Source organism: Orycteropus afer, unplaced genomic scaffold (genome assembly GCF_000298275.1).
Source record: "Orycteropus afer afer isolate SDZICR_OR568_19922 unplaced genomic scaffold, OryAfe1.0 scaffold00422, whole genome shotgun sequence".
Taxonomy (NCBI): domain Eukaryota; kingdom Metazoa; phylum Chordata; class Mammalia; order Tubulidentata; family Orycteropodidae; genus Orycteropus; species Orycteropus afer.
In genome coordinates this window covers 1,368,661-1,392,039 of record NW_006922009.1, presented here as the reverse complement: position 1 = coordinate 1,392,039, position 23,379 = coordinate 1,368,661, and the positions used below count along the sequence as shown (strand labels likewise).

At 40.6% G+C, this 23,379-nt stretch overlaps 1 protein-coding gene across 1 annotated transcript in view; it reads right to left on the bottom strand.

Annotated features, from left to right (window-relative positions):
* The window catches only part of BMPER (BMP binding endothelial regulator), a 437,547-nt gene extending 414,329 nt beyond the window's left edge, over positions 1–23,218 (bottom strand). Inside the window, exons 1-2 of the mRNA XM_007953989.2 lie at positions 23,086–23,218; positions 21,951–22,036 (exon numbers count right to left, since the gene is read on the bottom strand). Coding sequence (XP_007952180.1) covers positions 21,951–22,036; positions 23,086–23,218 — 219 coding nt within the window. The remainder of the gene's footprint in view (positions 1–21,950; positions 22,037–23,085) is intronic.
* Positions 23,219–23,379: the final 161 nt, after the last annotated feature.

Sequence of the window (23,379 nt, the reverse complement as noted above, 5' to 3'; positions counted from 1 at the left end):
AGAAGTACAGCCACAATGCTCCTTGGAAGGGAGAATGGCCACACCTCCTCTCACCTACTTTGGTCATGTTGTCGGAAGAGACCATTCCCTGGAGAAGGATATCATGCTTGGTAAAGTGGAGGGTCAGTGAAGAAGGGGAAGGCCCTCAACGAGATGCATTGACCCTGGCTACAACAACGGGCTCAGGTATAGCAAGGATGGTGGGGATGGCACAAGACTGGACAGTGTTTCGTTCTGTTGTACATAGGGTCACTATGAGTCAGAGCCCACCACAGCACCTAACAACACTGACATTACTGTTCACTGGAGATGACCTTTTATCTTTCAGACAATATATTTATATAATTTTCCCACCCTCAAACATGATATGCAAGGTAACACAAGCTATGGAAAAAGCAGGTCATCATTACAGTAAAAGCAGAATTAAGATTATAAAGGGAAATTCATTATCTAATTTTGGGGAGAAGATTTTGTTCTATTTTCAAATTACTGAATCAAAAATTAACCACAAACCACATGTACTCATTCATCCAACAGATAGGCACTGAACAGGTCAGCACTGTCCCCAACATGGGATGTACAGCACAAACAAGAAGGAGTCCAGCTCCTCATACAGCTGACATTCTAGAAGGGATGATCTCTGAAGACTGTCAATATGCATAATATAATGGGCACAGATGATAGCTATGGAGAAAATGCAGTGGGACAAAGGAGAAAATGACAAGAGGTGAGGAACAGTATCAATAGGGAAAGTGATAAGAAAAAGATCATCTAATGAAGAAACATATGCTCAGTTGAGTGAAGGAATGAGAATATATAAATGCACTGAATAAGTGTCCTCCTGGTACAGGAACCAGCAAAGGCAAAAGTCCTGGCCAAAAATGCAGGGGTAATAAGAGCTGCATAGTGTGACTGGTGCAGAGTGAGAAGGAAGTATGCATCCAGAGGTGAGGCCAGAGACACTGTCAGGTGCCAAGTCATGTAGAGCCTTTCAGATTGTGGCTGCACATCAGATTTTATCCTGAACTGAGAAGCCATCGGGTGTTGCACAAATAAGTAAAATAATTTGATGTATACTTTTAAATGGTCATTTTGGCTAATAATATAGTGTCCCAAGGCAAAAGAAGTAATGGAAGTAATTAGAAATTGTCATTGTTATTTTCAAGTTTCTGCTGTCATAATTTGCTAATGGATTGGGCATGAGACATGAGAGAGTGAAGAATCAAGAATTCAACATTTGATGGCCTAAGAAAATGGAGGGATGCAGCAGGCATCAACATTGACATTGAGAGAAGTAGGATTGGTGGAGGGAGGAAAAACAAGATCTGCTTTTGGTACTCGTTGTCAGTGAAGGCAAACATGGGTATATGGGTGGATAGATGGGTGGACAGGCTGAACAATTAGGTATGTCTATGAAATGGGGAGTGTATCCAAGGACATATATAAGGTTGGCAGACAATGGTCCTATAAGTTTACATGAATGATCAGAATTCCCAGGTGTATAGTAGTGCTGACAAGGGGCAAGGTTGTGGTCATTGCTTGGTCACATCCAGCTACCCAGAGAGACTGAGTAGTTGAACCTGCAGGCTTGGGACCATAGTCGCAGGGGACATCAAGCTCAATTGGCATAACATACTATACAAAACATTGTTCCACCTCCTACTTTGGCGAGTAGTGACTGGGATCTTAAAAGCTAGCAAGCTGCCATCTAGATGCAACAATGGGTTTCTCCTCATCCAGAGTAAAGAAGAATGAAGAAAAATAAAATTCATGGAAACAATTAGTCTTAGAGACTGGTACACCATCCGATCTGCAGCTTATACGACTATGAGACCAGAAGAACTAGATAGTGCCCGGCTACCACTGTCATCCACTTGGAAGGGGATCTATGTAGGAGATCCTTGATAGAGAGGGAAAACAATGTGGAACAAAACTCAAAATCATTTGGAGGGAAAAAAAGAGGGGGGGAACCAGGTTTGCTGGTCCAATAGAGCCTGGTAGAACCACTGAGACTATGGCCCCTAACTGCCCTTCAGGTCTGGAATTGAACCCACACCTGTGGTTTCCAGCCAAACAAAAGACAGGAATATGAGTTGAACATGTACCTCAAGTAGATACTCTCCTTGGAGAGAACAATCGTGTGAGAAAGAAGGGCTGCTTATGCACAGGGAGACAGCTCAGGGAGCAGGAGTCCATGGAGGGATGGACACAGGGAAGAAGTAACTATGGGGAGGAATTGGGAGGGGAGCTGTTGCATTGTGGTAAACTGTGGTCAATGACATGAGACAAAGTATATGTGAACTGCTGTAAGGAAAGTGAATTTGCTCTGTAAATCTTCACCCAAATCACAATTTAAAAAAAAAAAAAAAAAAGGAAAAAAATTAATTAAAAAAAATAAAAGATCTGCCTTTGGGCCATTTTCAGTTTGAGATGCTTAATGGACATCCATTTGGAGATACTGAAATGTAGAAATTTGGAAAGATGGGGTATGGGCTTGAGGGGGCTGCTGAAATACATTTGGGTACTTGAGGGGGCTGGGGCCATACAGTTGTGAACTGTCAGCATAAACATGCTTTTAAAACCATAGATCTGTATAAAATCACCTAGGGAGTGAGTATAAGTGAAGAAAATGTCAAATTGAATCTTAGGGCCCTTATAATTTATCACAGATGAGAAGATTAGGAAGGTCCAGCAAAAAAGGTCTAAGAAAGAGTAACCAAATAAATACAATTCTTACAAATCCATCATGCAAAGAGTGAAAGAGCTATATAGGTATAAATCTTTACACATAAACACACATTCCCATTCACACATATACATGAATTCGCAAACACATGCATGTGTGCACATACACAACCATATATGATCACTAGTTGAGAGTACAACATTAATTTAGTGACCACCAGAGGTCACTTTCTCTCAGCACCTGCCACCACATCAGGTACCTAAAGACCAAGAAAACCCAGGATGGGACTTTGTTGCTGCCCACTATTTAAGGCTGTCAAGAGATGCATTCCTGGTCCCTGCTGGCCACTCCTTACCCCTAGTGCCAATGGCCATCCTGCCTATCAACCCCCATCTCTAAGGCAACAGACCTAAGTTTAGGAAAATTCTGACTGAGGAGAAGAGCTGAGAAAGCCAGGGACAAGTTCTAGAATGAATGTCCCCAATTAAGAAGGCTCAGACCTCCCAGAGTCAGGTGACTAAAGGAAAGACGAGAGTTAAAGATAGTATAGGTAAGAGCACATTAAACCCTTTGGAGTAAAAGAAAAAAAAAGGGGGGGAAAGGCAAATACCTCAATTTCAATTTTCCTTCTTGCTTATTGTTGTTGTCATTATTAAGTGGCTGCAGCTTATGACAAATCCATCCTATGTACAACAGAACAAAATGTTGACTATTTCCAAAACTCATGCACCATCTTCATGATAATTGGTAAGTTCGAATCCATTCTTCCAGCCACTCTGTGTGTATTTTGAGTGCTCACCTTCCAGCACTATTTTAGACAATATTCTGTCATAATCCATAGACTTGTCACTGGCTAATATTTGGACGTAGACCATTGGACACTTCTTCCAAGACCACCTTAGTCTGGAAACTCTGCTGATATCTGCCCATGATGGGTGATGCTGACATTTAACATAGTACAGGCATGGCTTCCAGCATCACAGGAACACCTCAGGCTACCTTGGAATTAGCAGAAAAGTCAGAGTCTGCCTGCTTTCAATTTCTGATCCTAACAAGTGTGGCTCAATGTTAAGACCACCGTGCTCATCCACAGCAGAGTAACTAGGATAAGAGGTTCAGGAAGAGGCCTGCACTCACAGGCAGGCATTGAATGAGAAGCAGAAGAGCCAAGACCTGGCAACAAGCTTAGAGCTGTCTCTGGAAGTAAGTGAGAGGCAGAGGCTGGCAGAAGGACTTATGTTAAAAAATATATATATGTTGTAACTTTGAGAATAGTTCTCCTCTCTGTCCTTTCAACACATGCCCTTCCCAGATATTTGAAGGCTGTTAAACTTTCCCCTGGGTGTTCTCTTTACCAAGCTAAATTATATCACCATTAGTGAAAAATATTGACGAAACCCCTCCTAGGTGTTTGACACTGTTGTAAACTAGCCCTTTAGTTATTCCCAGAAATCCTTCTTTTGACCTTTCATCATTATCACATGAGGCACTGATAATTCAGTGGTAGAATCCTCGCCTCCCATGCTGAAGACCCAGGTTCAATTCCAGATCAGTGTACCTTGTGCCTAGCCACCACCTGTCTATTAGTGAAGGCTTGTCTGTTGCTATGATGTTGAAAGATTCCAGCAGCACGTCCAAATTAACAGACTAAGAAAAAAAGTCTGAGAATCTACTTCCAATAATCAGCTAATGAAAACCCTGATGGCATAGTGCCTAAGGCATCTGACCACTAACCAGAAGGCTGGCAGTTCAAACCCACCAGCCACTCCTCAGAAGGAAGACTGGGCAATCTACTTCCTTAGTGATACCACCTTGGAAAACCAAGGAAGGGTCACTATGAGTTGGATGTGATCCGACAACAATGAGATGTTAGATGGATCAAGAAGATTGTCTAAGTTGCACCAATCATGGAGACGGCCCAGGACCAGGCAACATTTCATTCCCTCGTGCAAGGGGTCCACCATGAATTGAGACCAATTCAACAGCTAACAACAGCAATCATTACCACCAACGGCTTTCTTTCAATTTTCCACCAAGTCTTCACCTCCTTCCTAAGTCAAAGAGTTAAAACTAGAAACTGTATCCATACAAAAGTCTGGTCACTGTGGTGTGTATAGGAAGAAGAACAACCACATCACTGTAACTCCTGCTTGTATATTTTAGTATCAAGCTGCAACCAAGAATTAAAAATGGAGACTGAGAAAACCAGACACAAAATATTGGGAGTAGTGACATCATGGAAATGCAAGCCTAATAACAGAGAAAGAAAATAACATGGTGAAAATAATAAAGATGGAGATGATAAAGGTGAAACTCTGGAACAATAGATACAAGGTTAATTTAAATTAAAAAAAAAAAACAGAATTATCATTAAAAGAACAGGAAAGAGTCTAGGAATGTGAATAGCTGTGTGAGGGTAACATGCATTAGAATCTGGTCAGTGAAATAGAGCAGCAAGAAGAGATTAAAAATAAATAAATAAATAAAATTTCCCAGAATGCTTCTCTGTGGACTTGAAAGGTACTACTTGATGGACATAAGTTGTCATCAGAAGAAAATGGTTTCTTATAGAGGTTTGGGGATGGGATGATGTTAAAGGGATCTCTGAATCCTGCTTCACTTTACCCTCAACCACTTGCTTGCCTTTGGTTCCTCCAGATGTTACTGGATTCCAGCAGGTCAGTCATAAAACGTGGGCAGTTTTGTCAAATTGCCACATCTAGTTGGCTCAAACTGAAGAAGCTACAAACATACGTCACGTCAGCTCCATTCTGCAGCTGCTGCCTATCACTGAGAGACCACAGGAAACAGAGTGTATCTCTGTGGGAATCCATCCCATGAAAAGGCTGGCAGCAACCCAGAGGGTCAGCCTGTCCCACCCAAAGGCGCCAGTTAGGACTCTACCTACCCGACCACAAAGACCGCTAAACACAAAATCCCCAGGGATGTTATTTCCTGGGTCTTTCTCACTCACCCTTTATGGCACCTTCTCAATTCTCGTGATCAAAAAGCACTCCCTGGACGCTATCTGAGTGAAATCTCCCAGGATGGGACAGGATACCCATTCCTGGCCTATCTCTCGCAGATTGGCAGTGTGAGCTTTGCCTTTTCGCTTCACTTTTCTGAGCCTTGCCTTAGTTTTCTGTACTGTGAAATGGGTTTCTCAAGAAAGCTGCTCTACCTCACAGGGTGCCTTTCACAAAAATGAAGTTCAGACTGTCTCCAGTTAGTGAACCCAGTGTCTATTCTTAAAATACTGGCTGAGGTTTGAAGATTACCAGTTGTTCTTGATGCCTTGATTCACAGTGAGAAGAAGCACTATCCCTGCCCTGAAGAGGCTTAAAGTCCAGTAGGGGGAGTTAGATGTGTAAATAATTAATAAGAATTCACAAGAGGCAGAGATAAGTGTTACATTAAAGGCAATCAAAGAACAGGTGGTCCATTCTCACCGGTGATGAAGTCTTGATAAAGGAGATGGCAAAAAGAGAGAAAGAGCACTTCCATAAAGATGACTAATGTCAAGGTCATTGTTTGAAAGCCCCACAGAAACAATACTCTATACATGATAACCAGTTGTTATCAATCAATTACAACTCATAGCAACACCATGTGTCTCAGAGTAGAACTGCACTCCACAGGGTTTTCAATTGTGTAATCTTTCAGAAGTAGATCACCAGGCCTTTCTTCAGTGTCATCTCTGAGTGGATTTGAACCTCCCAATCTTTCCGTTAGCAGCAACAGCTATAAAAATTTTTATGTTGTTGCTGTTGTTGTGTGCCATCAAGTCAAACCCGACTCATAGCAACTCCTCCTTGGGTTTCCGAGTCAGTATCACTACAGAAGTAGATTGCCCAACTTTACCAATAGCAAAATTTCAACTGCTCCTAACCACTACTTAGCATGCTATTTCATTAGGGATGTAGGGATGTTATGTTTATATTTAAGGAGCTCTGGTGACATGGCAGGTAAGGCATTTGGCTGCTAACCAAACAGTCAGCAGTTCAAAACCCACCAGCTGTTCCGTGGGAGGAAGTTGAGGCAATCTACTTCCGTAAAGATTTACAGCCTTGGAAACCCAATGGGGGTTGCTTTGAGTTGGAATCAACTTGACAACAGTGGGTTTGGTTTGGTTTATGTTTTTATTTACATTTATATTTATATATTGTACTGTTCTCCTTAAGCCTTAGTTGGGAAGTGTTTGTTTTTCAAAAATTGGTGCTGTATTAAAATCAGTGGGAGAGTTTATTAGAAATGGACCCGCTAAATCAGAGTCTCTGGAGTAGGTCCAGGGAATCTGCATTGTTAGCAAGCTCCCGAACCATCCCTCCTGGAAGAAGAGAGAAAATGTAAGGCAGAATTCTTACCATTGACTTGTTAACAATCTACAACTGTGTGAGAGAAGACCCTATTCCAGGTCAAATCACACTCCAAGCAATCAAAATTAAAGTGTATGGAGGAGGAGGAGGGTAGGGGAGAGGATGGGGACATAATTATCTGCCCCTGACACCAGAACCCCAACCACCACTCTATGGGCCTCCCCACCACAACTGCTAGTTTAATCACACTTCCCACCTCTACTGCTGACTGTTTAATGTGATGTAGAAGGTAGCTTGCAAACTAAAACCACTGTCAAACACTATATTAAATGTATATACACACATACACACACACACACACACACACATATATAATGCAGCACAGTCAAGGAATAATAGTTTCTTGTTCTGGTTAATCAAATATTCCCCCCAAGAGTTAATATCTGTAGCTTGCATAGTTACTCATTTTCAAAGAACTTGAAAGCAATAAAGGATCTCTAACTTCAAAACTATCTGGAACATAATTTAATCTCTTTTTGTTCATGAAAAAAAAGTTTTTCCAATTTTGCAGTGCCTTGGGTCATTATTAACATAAATGCTCAATAAACATGCCGAGTTTAATGACCATCAATCATTTTCCTCCTTCAGTCCTGCAACTCAGTTCCCGAATTTCCTGCTCACCTACCATGAGCTCTCAACCCTAAGCTAGGCACTCTTCCCCCCAGCCTCCGCAGAGCAATCATGGGATGAACAGAAGGGCCCATTAATTCAGAGGTGGGGGATGACAGATTGAGAAGTGTCAGCATTTTACTATATCACCACATTTTATTTTTATTTTATGAACCCAGTGTAAATTCACCCTGAATTTAAAGGTCCCCTTAGTGAAGTACATTGCAATAACCTGTCAGGATAAATATCTCCATTGCAAAAGTTTAGAGGTGCTCAAACTATATATTAGGTGGGACCATATGAAACTGCTGATTCTATAGGTCAAAAACAGTGGAATAACGAAAATTTCATATGGTTCAATCTAACACCAAAATCTGGGAGCTCTACGTTTCTGAAACATGGCCAAGAAATGTGTAAAGAATTTTAAGTAAAGTTCTCTTTGCCCTTACCCAGTGTATGGTTTACATGAAACAGTCTTCTTTATTCACAATTTCTAATAAGTCCTGACCATTCACACGCACACGCGCGCGCGCGCGCACCCACACACACACGCACCCACGGAGGAAAAGGAAGCCACTGCCATCTGGTACATGCATTTCCAGCCCATCCCAGCAGGGAGAAAGAAGGGTTAGCTCTTCCAACAGAGCCACCCCCAGACTAATGAGACTCACAAAAAGGGCAGGCTCTGCACCCTTCTCTGCCAACCAGCCCTTCCCCAAATTCTGACTTGAGTCATCCTCTTAAGGGCAATGAATTTCCATCAGGGGTTCACCTACAGGCTAGTGGGATTCAGACCTAACTTCTGCTGGGTCTTAGTGGGCTGCAGAATCATTGCTTTGCATGTGCTTGCCAACAGGAAATCACTACTACTCACCTCTCAGTTCTAACATGGAGTCCTGCTGGGGCAATGGTTAAGAGCTTCACTGCTAACTGAAAGGTTGGTGGTTCAAACTTAAGACCTGATTTTCTTCCATAAAGATTACAGCCAAGAAAACCCTATGAAGCAGTTCTACTCTGTCACACGGGGTTGAAAACAACTTGCTGGCACCTAACAACAATTCTAACGAGCCCTATTCCCCTAAAGGAACATAAGTGCAAGTACTGAGTGTTACCCTAACTCTTGTGGCAGAGCCACATTCAGGTGGGAGAACGTCTGGTTGATCTTTCATGTCCTCTCACTCAGGAAAAAATGTCCCACTGAGACCAAGAAGTGCTGTCATATGAACATCTTGATGCTACTGTTTTACACCATAAGTCTACAGAGCAGGACACGCAACAAGCTGTGGGAGCTTCTAGAATCTGTGGATATTTGAAAGGTAAAGAAACAGAAAGAGGCAGACAAATATGGCACATGGAACGTTTTACTGGAGGAAGAAGCTGCTGACACAATGGAGTCCCCTGCCTCCAAGTCAAGAGGGAATAATTTAATATCTTGATTCAAACAGTTCTGTCTAATTAGAAAATGAGATGGAAAATTAATCCCTCTATACATTTTTTTAAATAAGAAGCTCTAAAAATAAACACAGAGAAGGAGGAAAATATCATTGCTTAGCTCACTAAGAGAAAGCAGGGAAAGGGTTAAAGAAACCTTAATGTCATCCCTGCAGTCCATAGATTTGCCTCAAAGAGGAGCCTGGAGAGTTAAACCAAAACCAAACCAGTTGCTGTGGAATTGATACACACTCGTGGCAACTCCAGATGTTGCAGAACAGAACTGTTCCATGGGGTTTTCAGCAGCTGTGACCTTTCAGAAGCAGATCACCAGGCCTCTCTTCCTAGGCACAAGGGGGTGGGTTCAAACTGCCAACCTTTTGGTTAATAGTTGAGAGCTTAACCATTTGTGCCACTCAGGGAGACAGGGTTTTTTTGTTTGTTTAGTGAATAAGAGAGGAAAAGGAAAAAGATACAGCTTCTCTAAATGCCTCTGACTGAGATCCAGAAACTGTCAGAGCAGTCCTGCTTTGTATGTCTCTCCATGGGCTAATGCTGTCTCTCCTGAAATAGCCTCCCTGAGTTCACCCACAGTTGCAAAGGCCAAGGCAGAACCAGAGAGATTCACCACAGGAGCTAAGGTGGCACAGTGGTTAAAGTATTTTGGCTGCTAACGAAAATGTTGGCATTTCAAACCCATCAGCTGCTCTGTGGAAGAAAGAAAGTCTGCTTCTGTAAAAGGAGCTTTGGTGGCATAATGCCTAAGGCATTTGACTGCTAACCAGAAGGCTGGCAGTTCAAACCCACGAGCCTTGGAAATCTTATGGGGCAGTTCTACTCTGTCCTATAGGGTCACTATGAGTTGAAATTGACTTGATGGCTGTGAGTTTTTTTCATGTTTTCAGCCCAAATCTACAACATGAGCAGCGATGATAAACTATCCAGCCAAAGTCTCTTAATTTGACTGAGAATAGAACAGTTATTTTGGAAATGCATGCTTTTATAAGTTAAAATTTGATGATTATCTCCATCATTTTTATTGTTACCATCATTCTCTTTGAAGTGTCTCTGGGGTGTCATCACTCATGTTCAGGTCTACTCTGAGAGTCATTTTGATTGTTCCATCAAAGGAGAGCATTCTGGGGAAATCCTGTGGTAAGTGAAGATGCTACCCACCTCATCCTCATTTTCTCTTGTTGAGTTACCTGCCGAAACCTTGAAATTGCCATGGAGATTATAGACCTTTGAACTTTTCATTTGGCAGATCTAGGTTAGTACCACCCATTACCTAACATTTAAAAAAAAAAAAAAAAGCCTCATTACACTACATGTACATACAATGAGGCCTTTGTCCTTAAAAGAAAAACATAATTTTCAACAGCGTCAGCTCCCAGAAGCCAAGGGAGCTAACATCCAAAACCTAATATAAACATGAAGCCTTGTGTCAAGATTTCAGAGTTAGCCTCATTGAAAGGGGGAGGAAATGCTGGGGAATGCCAGCTACAGAGATCCGGAGGCATTTTTCATTGTGACTTTTGAAAGTGGAAATGAGATAATCCTATTTGTCCCTTCTCAGCACTGTCATCTATATTTCTGCTTTTGACAGTGGGATATTCCTATAGAAAGAAAGATTCCCTTTATCACAAATTAAAACAAATCTTAATGTCTGTATGATTATATAGTTCTATTTTAGAAGTAGTAAAGTGATTACCCAAGAACATAGTAACTCAGTTATTTATAAGCTGCCCAAAGATACATGAGTGGTTGTTGTTCATTGATTTTTTTTCTTAAGTGAAATTTATTTTTCAGAGAAATTTCAAGGTTAGAGAAAAATTGTGATATTATATTTTCAAATGAGATTACATTCCCTTTAAAGTGTTTTTGTAATGGTTATTTAGGATTTGTTTTATGGAGGACATTGACCTTCTGTGACAAACTCTTTGGGAGAATTGTGTTTTGGAACTTGGAGTTCCACTCTGGGGGAGCTATCTCAAGTGTTAACAACCCAAACTATAAACAGGAAGCTCCTTCCTAACTCCCACTCAAGTCCCAAGGTTGGGGACCTCTTGCTAAAGCTATGGAGCAGACAAAGATGATGATGGTAAGGTTCTCACTTGAGGACCTCAACTCTTTCATTGTAAATTCACTCAAGTTACTACACTATAGGAGTCCCTGGGGAGCACAAATGGTAAAGTGGCTTCTATCAAAAAGGCTGGTAGTTTAAAAGCACCCAGAGGTGTCTCAGAAGAAAAGGCTGGATATTTCCTTCTGAAAAGTCTAACATGAAACCTCTATGGAGGGAAGTTCTACTCTGCAACACACGGGTCACTGTGAATCAGAATTGACTTGGTGGCAACGGGTTTTTGTTTTTAGCTACACTGCAAGGCAGAGCATGCTATTAAAGGGAAGAAGAAACAGATTCTAGGAGGAGTTCTCATGATGGTTGATCACAAACATACAAAGCTGTGGGGAGTTGCAGAGCCCACATATCCAAATCTGGTCACACCAGTTGATCTGCGTGGATGTTTTATAGGACCAGGCCCTATACCACAGGTATGCATGGGTGACCACAGCTGGTCAGAAAGCAAGATGCTGTCCTATGTCACTTACTAAAATAGGGAGGGCTCAGGAGCTCCAGGCACAGTAGGTCCACACGGTAATTAGTTTCACATGTTTGTCTCTCATCTGCCACTTCCTGATTCAATGGTAAGTGCCACAAAACAACAACTAGGTCTCATTCTGAAAGCAACATTATAAGTTGTCCATAAATAAGCACAATGAATCTTGTGAGATGAAAAACAGAGAAGCAGACCATCTCGCCAAGCCTCAAATGCTACCAGAGTTTTCCATCTTATAACAGAAAGGACAGTAGTCCACCTTACTGAAGCTCCATTGTCCACTCAGGAATTCAGAGGAGACATACTTCATACATGTTGACAATAAATTATAATGAAAACAGTCCATTAAATCTTAGAAGTATCACATAGCAGTGACTGTGTAGCAGATAGTGGCAGCAGCTGTCTCTTTTGAAGAGCTTACCATGTCCCAGACCATGTTTTAAGAGTTTTACATATTTTAATTCACAATTCCAGTAGAAGCCTTATGAGGAAGATGAAGATGTATGACTCTGAAAGATTAAGCAATTCATCCAAAGCCATACAACTATTAAGGTGCGGAGAGGGGAAATTGTAAGTTGGTTTTTTTTTTAATGGCCTATTGTAATTTTTACAATATTGTCAAGTAAATTGATTTTACTTTCTTGTATTTAAGTCCTTGACAATTAAATAATCCAATTTACACTGTTTACAAAAGGCTTTCACAAACATTATCTTATCTAACTCATATATATTCTACAGCCAATATTGAGGTTTGTAGGTTTGCATTATCATTTCTCTTTACAGATGAAGCTGAAGTGCACATACAAGCATTTTGACTTGCCCAGTACTCACAGCTAAGGCTCACAGAGGGCAAGGCATCTACTCAGTGTCACGGAACTACTAGGTGAGACCTGAACTCATATCTTCAGAGACCAAAACTTCACAGCTGTACTTCACTGACAAAATAGAGATTAGAAATGTAATGGAAAAAAATAATAATAAAATCACCCGAAGACCTAGATTTTAAGACATTAAATTATATCACACTGTCAACAGTTTTGGGAGCTCTGGTAGCATAGTGGCTAAAGCACTTGACTGCTAATCAGAAGACTGGCGGTTCAAACCCACCAGCCACTCCTTGGAAGGAAGGTTGGGCAATCCTACTTCCGTAGTGATACTGCCTCGGAAACCCAAGGAGGGGTCGCTATGAGTCAGGGCCGACTCGACGGCACATAACAACAACAACAACAACAACATCAACAGTTTAATAGAGCAAACTTGAAAGTTTATAGGATTAAGTTTTTATACTGGGCAAACTCTTTTATATTACTGCTCTTGTTCATAATAGAAAAATGCATCAATGTGGCCTGATTTGTACTTTGCATGTTAGCAGGAGGGACTACTACCAGGACAAGGAATCATGCTCAGTAAAGTAAAGGGTCAGCAGAAGAGAGGAAGATCCTCAACAAGATGGACTAACACAGTGGCTACAAAAATGGGCTCAAACATAGCAAGGATTTTAAGAATGGCACAGGATGGGGCAGTGTTTTGTTCTGCTGTGCACAGGGTCGCTATGAGTTGGAACCAACTCAAAGGTACCTGATGATAACAACATAGAAATAGTCCAAAGACATTTGCAAAAGTATATTACTTTTTATCCATGAAATTAGTTTTGTCTTGGTATATTTTAAAATTCCACTTAGTATTTATTCACTTTTGCTAAGATCCTTTAACATCAAACTTTGGAAAATTTGTTATTTCTGCACTAAATTTTAAAAATCCCTACAGCAACTTTAGTCTTGGTTACCTGCCAAGTGGGGTTCCACCAAATCCCATCTATGATCAGTTCAACTCTCCAAGCAAATATGCAGCAGGATCATTTCTAGTGCTATTTTTCTTTCATTCCTATTTCATTCTTTAAAAGGTCCAAGAAGATGAGCAAGTTCTTTCTTTGATATTCCCCTAGAATCTTCAGTCTAACCCTCTGCAATTTTAATGTCACTGGCCTTTCTCTTCTTCAAACATCTGCCTTGATCTCTGCTTTCCTGGTTCTGGTTCTCCTTCTGACCTCATAACAACTTCTCAATCTCCTTCATGGGTTTCTTTCTTCCTTTCTACCCTTCTTTTAAATATAACCCTTCTTCTAGTTACTAGTATAGGCTCACTTCTTTAAATCTCAATTCAGACCCCTTCCCAAGACAAAACATTTATTCCCAAAGCTTTGAAATTATGTCAATGCTGACAATTTACCAATTGCTATTCTCCAGTCTTGATTTTTCTACGGAGATCAAGAGCCACAGTATTAAGAGCCAACCAGGCTTTTCTACTTGGATCTTTTATCAACCTGCAACTCATAAAGTCTTAACTCACTATAATCCCCTCCATCTCCTTGACTTCCTTCTCTTCCTACATTATCTATAACACTAGATGGGACTCTCAAAACTACTTTCAATTGGTCACATCTCTCACCTCTGCCATCTATTTTATCATCAGGTGCTAAGAACTTGGGTTCCAAAACACCTCTGCAATGTGATTCTCAATGTCACAGTATCTTGGTGTGTTTTTTAAGGTAAGTCACCCACTGTTGAATAATGTATAAAATTTATGCTACAACTAAACACACTACTATCGTACTATCTACCAGACTGAATAATTTGCCAATGGGTCATCAACAGCTTGGAGCACAGAATCACTTATTGTGAGTAGAAGGGGAAGTCTGGCATCCAAGACAGAATGGGAAGTAAACTACTTTACTCAAGTAGCACCATCTGGCTGTCAAGATGCCAGGTGATTAGCAAAATGACTGGTACAGAGACACCCTAGCACATCATTCCACTGTAATGACAACTACATTTGAATAACTGTCTTGCTGAAGACTGGTTTGGAGTCTTTTAACCAAATATTCTAGAACTGGAAAGTTATTAAAGAAATTGCAAAGAAGGAGTCACATCAGTCTACACAATGCCTTCTTTCCATGTTGTTGTGTTATTGTTATGTGCCGTAGAGTAGGACCCGACTCATAGCGACCCCTTCCTTGGGTTTCTGAGGCAGTATCACTACAGAAGTAGATTGCCCAATCTTCCTTCCAAGGAGTGGCTGGTGGGTTTGAACTGCCAGCCTTGGGTGCGGCAGGTAACCACCTTAGGCCTGAGGCCAACCCCTTCTTTCTATACCACTGAGCAACCCTGTTCCAGGCCTCACTCTCCCGACCTGCTCTTACCTGACCATACAACACCCCTAGATTTTCTTGTCCCAGCTCCAGCCTCTCCATATTCAAAACATCACACACAAAATGCTCCTTAGGCATTTATATTAACTGTATCATACTGTGTCATGTGGCTTTGTAAAAATGCAAAATGGCTCACTTCTATTATATGAATAAAACTGATCTTCTTATAGCATTCAAGGTACTCACATGCTGATTCCATTGACTTTCTAACTCCAGTCCCATTGCAGCTTTGGTCACATTGGGCTCTGCCATTCACCCACATACCATTCTATGCCTTTCCTCTAACAATGCCTGGCCTTAAGTATCTTTCCTCTCTCATCAAAGTCCCAAATAGCCCTATTGGAACTCATCTAACCACCAGCTATCGTTGAATCAATCCCAACTCATGGTGATCCCATATGTGTCAGATTAGAATTGTGCTCCACAGGGTTTTTCAATGGCTGATTTCTCAGAAGTAAATTGCCAGCCATTTTTCAGAAGTGTCCCTTGGTGGACTCAAACACATTTGCACCAGCCAGCGACTCCCAGAATTCATCTACAACTCCCTTAGCACTTGGGTTAGAGTCTTTGGTAGTGCTCTTCTGTGTCTCCTGTAAAACTTATCTATGCATGTATCTGCCTCCCCCAACAGGGCATGGGCAAGAATCTGTACTATTGGTCTTTGTCTCCCCAGAGGCACCCAATCAGCACAATGTTTCAAACACAGAAAGGCTAAAAATAATAAAATAAAATGGAAAGGGAGGATGCGGTGTGGAAAGAAGTAAGAAATAATAATATTATTGGATTTATGACCTGCTATCCCTAGTGCCTTGAGTGGTGTTTTATAGAATTAGAACTGGTACTCTAGAGGTCTTAAAATACATACAGAGCTCGTTTGGGAATCTTAACTAAGTTCAACAAGCACACTTGGCCTCCTGGTGCCATGGAAGGTGGTGTTATTGGAATAATTTTATAGAACAAAGGACTCAATATGCTATCAGTCAGAAGTGTCATAGGAGAGTGTGTGAAAAACTGATATCCTTTATTTATTCTTCACATCTTTACAAATTGCCTTTATTTCCCCACATTCCGCCTTGCCTGATTTTCCCTTTTATCAGCTATTCTGCCCTCACCATATTTGTATTCCAGTCTGGAGAAGGGTTCTCTTTCCTCAACATTATTTCCTACACTTTAAATCCAGTGTAGGGGTTTAAAATGACGTTCACTGTAAAGATCGGCGCTGTGAAACAAAATGAAAGCGTGTCTATAGTGAGGTGGGGGTGGGGAAGGGGAGCACATGAGTAAGTAGGCAGCAAAAACACACTCAGGTCTGGAACAGGGTCGAGAGACTTCCACAAGACGGGCCAGGAAAATCCCCATGATGCCAGACCACGAGACAATTTTTTCCAGAATTACCGGGCTCCCGAATCTCAACCCTATCCCTCTGCCAATATAATTACAAGTGAAGGTGACCCCACAGGCATAGAGATGTAAATACTCTGTAAAAAAGAGGTCTCTCTTCCATGGGATTTTTTTTTTTTTTTTAAATTTTTAATTTTTAATGGAGAACAAGGGAGAATCTTACAGCAGGACCCACAAACCACTGGACCAATAAGGAAACAGTCCTGAGGAACCAGCCCAAGGCTAGAGGTACAGAAAAGGCCCCTAAATGTTACTAATTTAACCTTGTAAGGTATCTGATTGCTAATCAGAAGGTTGGTGGTTCAAACCCACCAGCCACTCTGTGGAAGCAAGACTGGGCAATCTACTTCCATAAAGATTTACCACCTTGGAAACCCAATGGGGGTCACTGAGTCAGAATCGACTACACAGCAATGGGTATTTTTTTTCTTTTTTTTTTTAATTTATAAAGATGGTTGGCCTTGGCATCATTATCTCTCTATTCTCTATCAGCTGCTTTTTTTTCCTTTTCTGAGGAACCTTTGCACCCTATTCAATGTGATGAAATAAGAATCAAACATTAATGGTGTCATCATCAACAATATCAACCATTCTAAGGAGTTTGCCATATGCCAAGCCCCAGACCAACCTCCTCACATGCTATTTCTCATATAATTCTCAAGGCAGCCCAGTGAGCTGGTACTGATATTTATCCCCACTCTCCAGATAAGGAAACCAAGATTCAGACAAGTTCACCATCAGTAAATGGCAGAACCTAGACCTATCTGTGCCAGGGTCACAGCTTTTTGCCAAAATTATATGATGCATCCAAAGAGCGATCTGAACTGTGCTTCCTTTGAAAGAACTCTCCAAATTCCAGATGTAATCTGTCCTACAAGCCCAAAACTGCTTTAACTGCCCCCAAAGAGAATCCATTTTAGCTTTGTGAAGGTTGAAATTACTCTCTGAAGCCCTTGAAAACATTTGTGGATGTTTTGGAACAGTAACTGACTAGAAGGAAATCCCTTTAGCAAAGAAAGCACTGGTTTCACACTCCAATTCTCTTAGTTGCTGTGTGACCTCAAGGGATTTACTCTGCCTCTCTGTGCTTCAATAAAGCATGAGTAACTACTCAGAGAGTATTCAATAAGCTAGCATTTGTGAATTCACCCAGCACAATCGTTGACACAAGTTAGCTCATAAATTAGTTCCCTTCCTTAAACACTGTTCTACTGAAAGGCAATTGGTCAATCTTCTAAATAGAATTAAAAATAAAACCTAATCTCTTCCTTAGTGAGCATTCAAACACTAGAAAGGATACAAAACAACTCTGAAAAACACAAGGCACTATATGTATAAAATTAAGTAAAGTATCTCTCTGAAAGTACCTGTACTACTTTATATACCCTTCCTCTCTTTCTCTCTCTCTCTCCCTCTGTTTCTGTCTCTCCTCTCTCCTCTTTCTGTCACACACACATAAACTGAAACCCTGATGGAACCTCCCTCATCCTCAAACATGTGCCCAACACTGTTCAGATAATAGATATCTATTCTCCAGCCAGTTAATTTAAACAACGAAAAACATGAGGGTTTTATAGAGATAAGGCACCCAAGAGAATTGAAGATGCTAGTAGCTATTTGTTTGGTGACAGAGGATTTTTTTGATTAAAAAAGTACAAGACAGCAGACAAGGTCTCCTCTGTTTTCACCATTTGGTTGGCTCCAAGGTAGGTGGAGCCCCATTTCTTGTAACACCAAATTTCACATTGCTTTTTATGAGCAAGGGGTCCATTTCTACATTGCACCTCTGGATTTAAAAGAGGAAATTTAAACCTCAGAATAATGTTTTTTGCTGAACAAAATGTATGCCAATCTAAGCTCTGACTTCTGGTTTTCTGAATCCTAGCCTCCAAAGTTTTCTCAGGTTTCCAGTTGCTGGGCTGGACTGGCTGGCTTCCGCCATTTCCTTCTGTTCTATGGTTAGGTGGAAAAGGGGTAAGGGGTAGCAGTACCGCATTTCAGGTACACTTGGTGGGTTTGGGAATGGCCTAATGATCCAGAGAATTGCTTCAAATTAATCTATCTGTTTGCAACTGACTCTTATCAGCTGTACTGTAGAGAAGGCACAAGCATGTTTTCATTGGCATCATGGGAAAAAATAATTCCACAAGAAAAAAAAAAATCACATATAACAGCTAGAAGTCTGGGCCTCCCTTCTTTAGCCCCATAAAAGACCATTTTGTAAGGCAAGGGCAAGGTCGTGCTTCGCTTTCTAACTAAACAATAAAGCACTTGCAGATTAACCTAAACTGCCCACCCAGTTTCCTAGATTTTAGGACAGCAGTCCAACTTCTCACCTTACCCCTTGAATGGATGAGCTGAAGTTCTTTGGCCCGTAAACTTTAAAACGGTATCCATCACAGTTAACAAACAGGTTATTCTTGGACCACTATTGGTCTGGCAAGATGTTCAGGTCTACACCGATGGTGATAAACAAGAATTAAATTATTCAATTCTGCTTACCGTGGCCACTGTACCGGCTGTCATCCTCAAAAATCCCCATAGAAATTAGCTCATTCCACCTCTGAAACATTTCGGAGCATAAAAGTTTAAATCAGGCCAAGTTGATTTTGTGGGGGTTTTCAAGCTTTTACACTGTAATTATATACAGGACTTTGTGCCACTGATTTCCTCCCAACTGTAACATTTTACGTCTTTTTTAAGCATATGTTGAGGTTAGCGTTTTTTGTGTTTTTTTTTAGTGCATGTTATGAAATAAGATATGAGCTTATTCTCAGCCTCAGGTACCTTTCTGCCAAAAGGCTGGACCAACACAAACTAAATATGACTATTTTCTTTATCCAAGGTACAGTTTTGACTATTACATACCCTCTTAATGTACATACATAAAACTAGCTCACTACTAAAGCTCCCTGCAGGTCAACTGAAATCATAACGAGATTTTCCTTTCATATAATGTGATTAACAAACGTTAACTAACTGGACTCCAAAAAAACTCAAGAGAAGGAAAAAAAAAAAAGCCTCAAGGAAAGCCAAAGGTAAAATAACTTGATGATCTTTCTGTCTTCTCCCTACAGCATCTCAACTTTAACTTAACAAATAATCTGTTTGCCTAGAATCAGACAAAACATAAAGTTCCAGCCCTGGTCTTTCCTTAAATGGGACCTTCACAAGCTATTTAACCCCTCTAAGCCTGTTACCTCTTCTGAAAAATAAAGGTAATAACCCTCAAAGGATTTTTGTGAGGATTAAATGAAATAAAACAAGTTTAGATATGTACCCACAAACAAATGGTATTAATGTTAGTTGCTATAAGTGTAGATGGCTAATATTACCAATTGCTAAATATGTCTACCTTCCAGCCTAAGTAGACACATAGTAGTATGGGGTGCTTTGAAATTCATGGACTAAAGTGTATCCTCCAGAAGCATACAAGTAGAGAAATGATTGTCCATCTATTCTTAGTCAGTTTTGCGAAGTCAATTACAAATGTTTGGGAAATAATAATGACTGTGACAACTTGGGCCCTATAACACTAAACCCCTACAAAGATCTCCATAACTGAGCTAGTGAAAACGCTCTAAGGCATCTTCAGAATAATAAATGAGTCCAATTGCCAGAGTCTCTGTATTACACTGTTAGAAAGGATTTCTGACAGAGCTCACTCAAGGTAGATCCTTACACATTCTGCAAAGTATTAAAAACCATAAAACTCTCCTTCTGGATTTAATCAATACTTTTCCAAGGGAAACAGACAAACAAACATCATTCCCACTTGAATTCCAACTTCTGTCTCTTTTTCTCTTCAGAGTCCCTCTTTGGCCTTCAGAAAGGCAGGATTCAATAGCCATGTATCTATCAGTTAAGTCTCTGCATTCAGAAAAACACACTATATATCCAAAAAGGAGGGAGTACTGAAGCAGGGGGTGGGGAGAGTGTTATGTGGAGAAATTTTCATAATGCTATTTGGCCATGATTTGCAAAACCCAAACTGTATATTTAAACTTTGTAAATAGTAATATTGCTAAATTAAATATATATATATATATATATATATATATATATATATATATATATATTTTTTTTTTTTTTCTTTCTTTTTTTTTCCCCCCACATGTGGAGTTTCAAACACACTTAAATCTTACTTGGTCAGGGTAATTTCCTCTGAAATCTTAAGAGATTAAGATAAAATAATTCCTCTCCTTAAATAGATAAGAGAAAGGGAAAAGAAAGACAGACTACTCCCCAACCCCAGCTGCGATTGTAAATCTACAACTGAATTCAAATTTTACCTCAGCACTTCTTTGCAACAGGTTCTGTAGTAAAAGATCATTCGTTAACACAAAGTCAAAAGAGGCCCTCTCTTTTGGCTCCTTTTCATTAGGCAGCAATATTTACTGTCTAGGCAAAAGTAATACATTTTCTGCTTCAGTTTCTGTTGATTTCCTTAGTCTTCAGAACCTGACAATCATTTAATGCAAGCATTCACCTTTACCCATTTATCATTTCTCAGCATTGACCTCATCCCTTGTCATAAAAAGTTTGGGCAGTTTAAACCCAGATGCTTGGCTTTCACCTAAACAGAGAAGAATCCCTTCTCCAATTCCATACAGAATGCAGATCTGGTAACATGTACTCATCTATCAAGCTGGAGCTTTGCATTTGACTGCCTTCATGTATCTCCAGCAGTGTTTTGTGATATGGTAATCTGTAACCAAGCTTTGCCAAAAGTGATTGGCATGTAAAGCACTTTTAAGCAAAAATGTTGCTCTTCGTGGGTCTATATTTTGTCTCATAATTTCTTATTCACATAACTTAATCTCCCCCATGTGGTTACTTATTAGACTTATAATAAGCGAAAATAAATTGAGATTTTTTGTTTTGTTTTGCTTAATCTACTAACCACTGCCAGTGTTAACTAAGAAGTTGGTAGCCAAATGACATTTTCTGTTATGGATGGGATTATTGTCCTTTCTGACAAATTCTTCCAAATCAGAAATAAAGACTGTATTTGAGAGGGTAAGGTGTAACAAGCAAAGAAATTTAAGATTATATCTCATCTTCATTTTTGTCCTTTCTGGTTGTCACCTCTTTTCTCTTTGTCACATACCTTATCTGTGACCTTTATATCTAAATGTTATCATTTTCCAGCTGAGCTCAAATGATAGAACCAAGGTTTGTCAGCACCTATGATTTGGTGGCAGTAGCCTTTACCGGGAACAGACATTTGCCATTATTAATTATCACTGAGACAATGTCTTACAAAGTCCATCTTCAGTTTATTTCTGTGACCATGATATCAAAGATAAGAATTTCTAGCCTGGTGAAATGGTATACACCAAAGTCCATAAAACTCAGAAATTTCACTGCATTAAATTCATAAGGAAGGAAGATGGGGCAATCTACTTCCATAGTGATACTGCCTCAGAAACCCAAGGAGGGGTCGCTATGAGTCAGGTCCGACTCAACGGCACATAACAAGAACAACATGGATGCACACTTACTATGTGCAGTATAGGACTGAAGGCAATTTTTAAGATTTAGTTTTATTATTACATTGAATAGATTTTAATTTGTAACAAGGTACAATTGAGTTCATATTACCTGATGCCTACACTTACCAGACAGACACACATTATGCAAGGGTTGTCGGTGATAAATGGGATCTGAAGAACTTCACCTTCATTTTCACATTTTGCAACAGAACCTGAAGTGAAAGGAGGGGGTTAAAAAACAATTTAAACTTAATAGTATTATTACAAAAATTTAAATTTTTACACAAATCCTTTTTGAAACCACTACAGTGATTTTCAAAATTTCTTAATGAGTTTCAAATTATCAAACTCACCAAAAAGATTTTCACTTAAAAAAAAAAATCCATGTCAAATAGTTTTATTTGTACAGGTTACATAAAGATAGATTTTTTTTTTTCTTTCTTCTCTGCTAGTTTAAGCACAAACCCAAGTATTTCACTGGATCTCTAATAATATACTTCCTTTATGAAAGCAGTTCAACTAAACGCACACACCTCCACCTGCCAAATACTTCAAAGTTGCCATTAAGGCAGATTTTCAATTTGAACAAAATTCAGTACTATGTCAGTGAGCAGGCCTTTATATGGATCTGTCTCATATTGTCTTGGGTTGAAATCGCTTTTTGAAACACAATCCTCTTTCCTCTTCTTAGAAATTGACTCAATATTTTCTTTCCTGCACCAGGTGTCAGTAAAGTATGTCCTTCAGAATAGCAGCTGAGGTCTTCACCTGCCTGAAAACATATATTTATTATATCCTGCGATTATTACTCTTTTTAAATATGATGCTAGTTTCCTTAAATTCGAGGTCTGGAAAACTGGTGCTTTAAAAAAGCACTCATAGTGCAGAAGCGATTTGGAACCGTAGAGAGAGAAGAGGTTGTGCGTAAAACGGTGCAAATTTTTCCCTTAATTTTAACAGGGAGAGAAAAGATTAAAATAAGCGTTGAGAAAAATGCTAAAAATAAATAAAGTCCCAAGTTTAATGTGGAAGAATTTCTATTATCACTGCATTAAAGTCAACAGCCACTCAGCCCTCAACCCGCTCACAGGCTTCCCACTCCTCTACCTCCTGGGCTTCGCTTCATCCCCAGCGGGCCAGCCAGAGGCGGGCACCAAGGTGCGCGCTCCTCACCCCCCATCCCCGGGGCAAGCCAGCGCCCCCTTTCCCAGGTGCTAAGCTAGCATCCGCATGGGCCGGTCCCTCCCGCCCTCTCCCCTACCTGTCAAGAAGGAGGAAGCCAGAGACATGGGGACCCCCGAGCAATTGAGCAGCAGCAAGACGCAGCAGGTAATCCCGGGCGAGCGCCGGCAGGGACGCTCAGCCAGAGCCCTGACGCCGGAGAACCAGAGCATCGTCACCTGGAGGGAATCCCGGGCGACTGCAGGTCCCGAGCCGCCGCCTCTGCTCGGCAGCCTCGGCTCTCAGTCAAAAGGGCTCTCAGCCGGCGTGTCGGGAGACAGTCCGCGAAAGAGGGAGGCGGGCGCCCGGGAGCCGGGGCGGGGGGGTTGGGGGG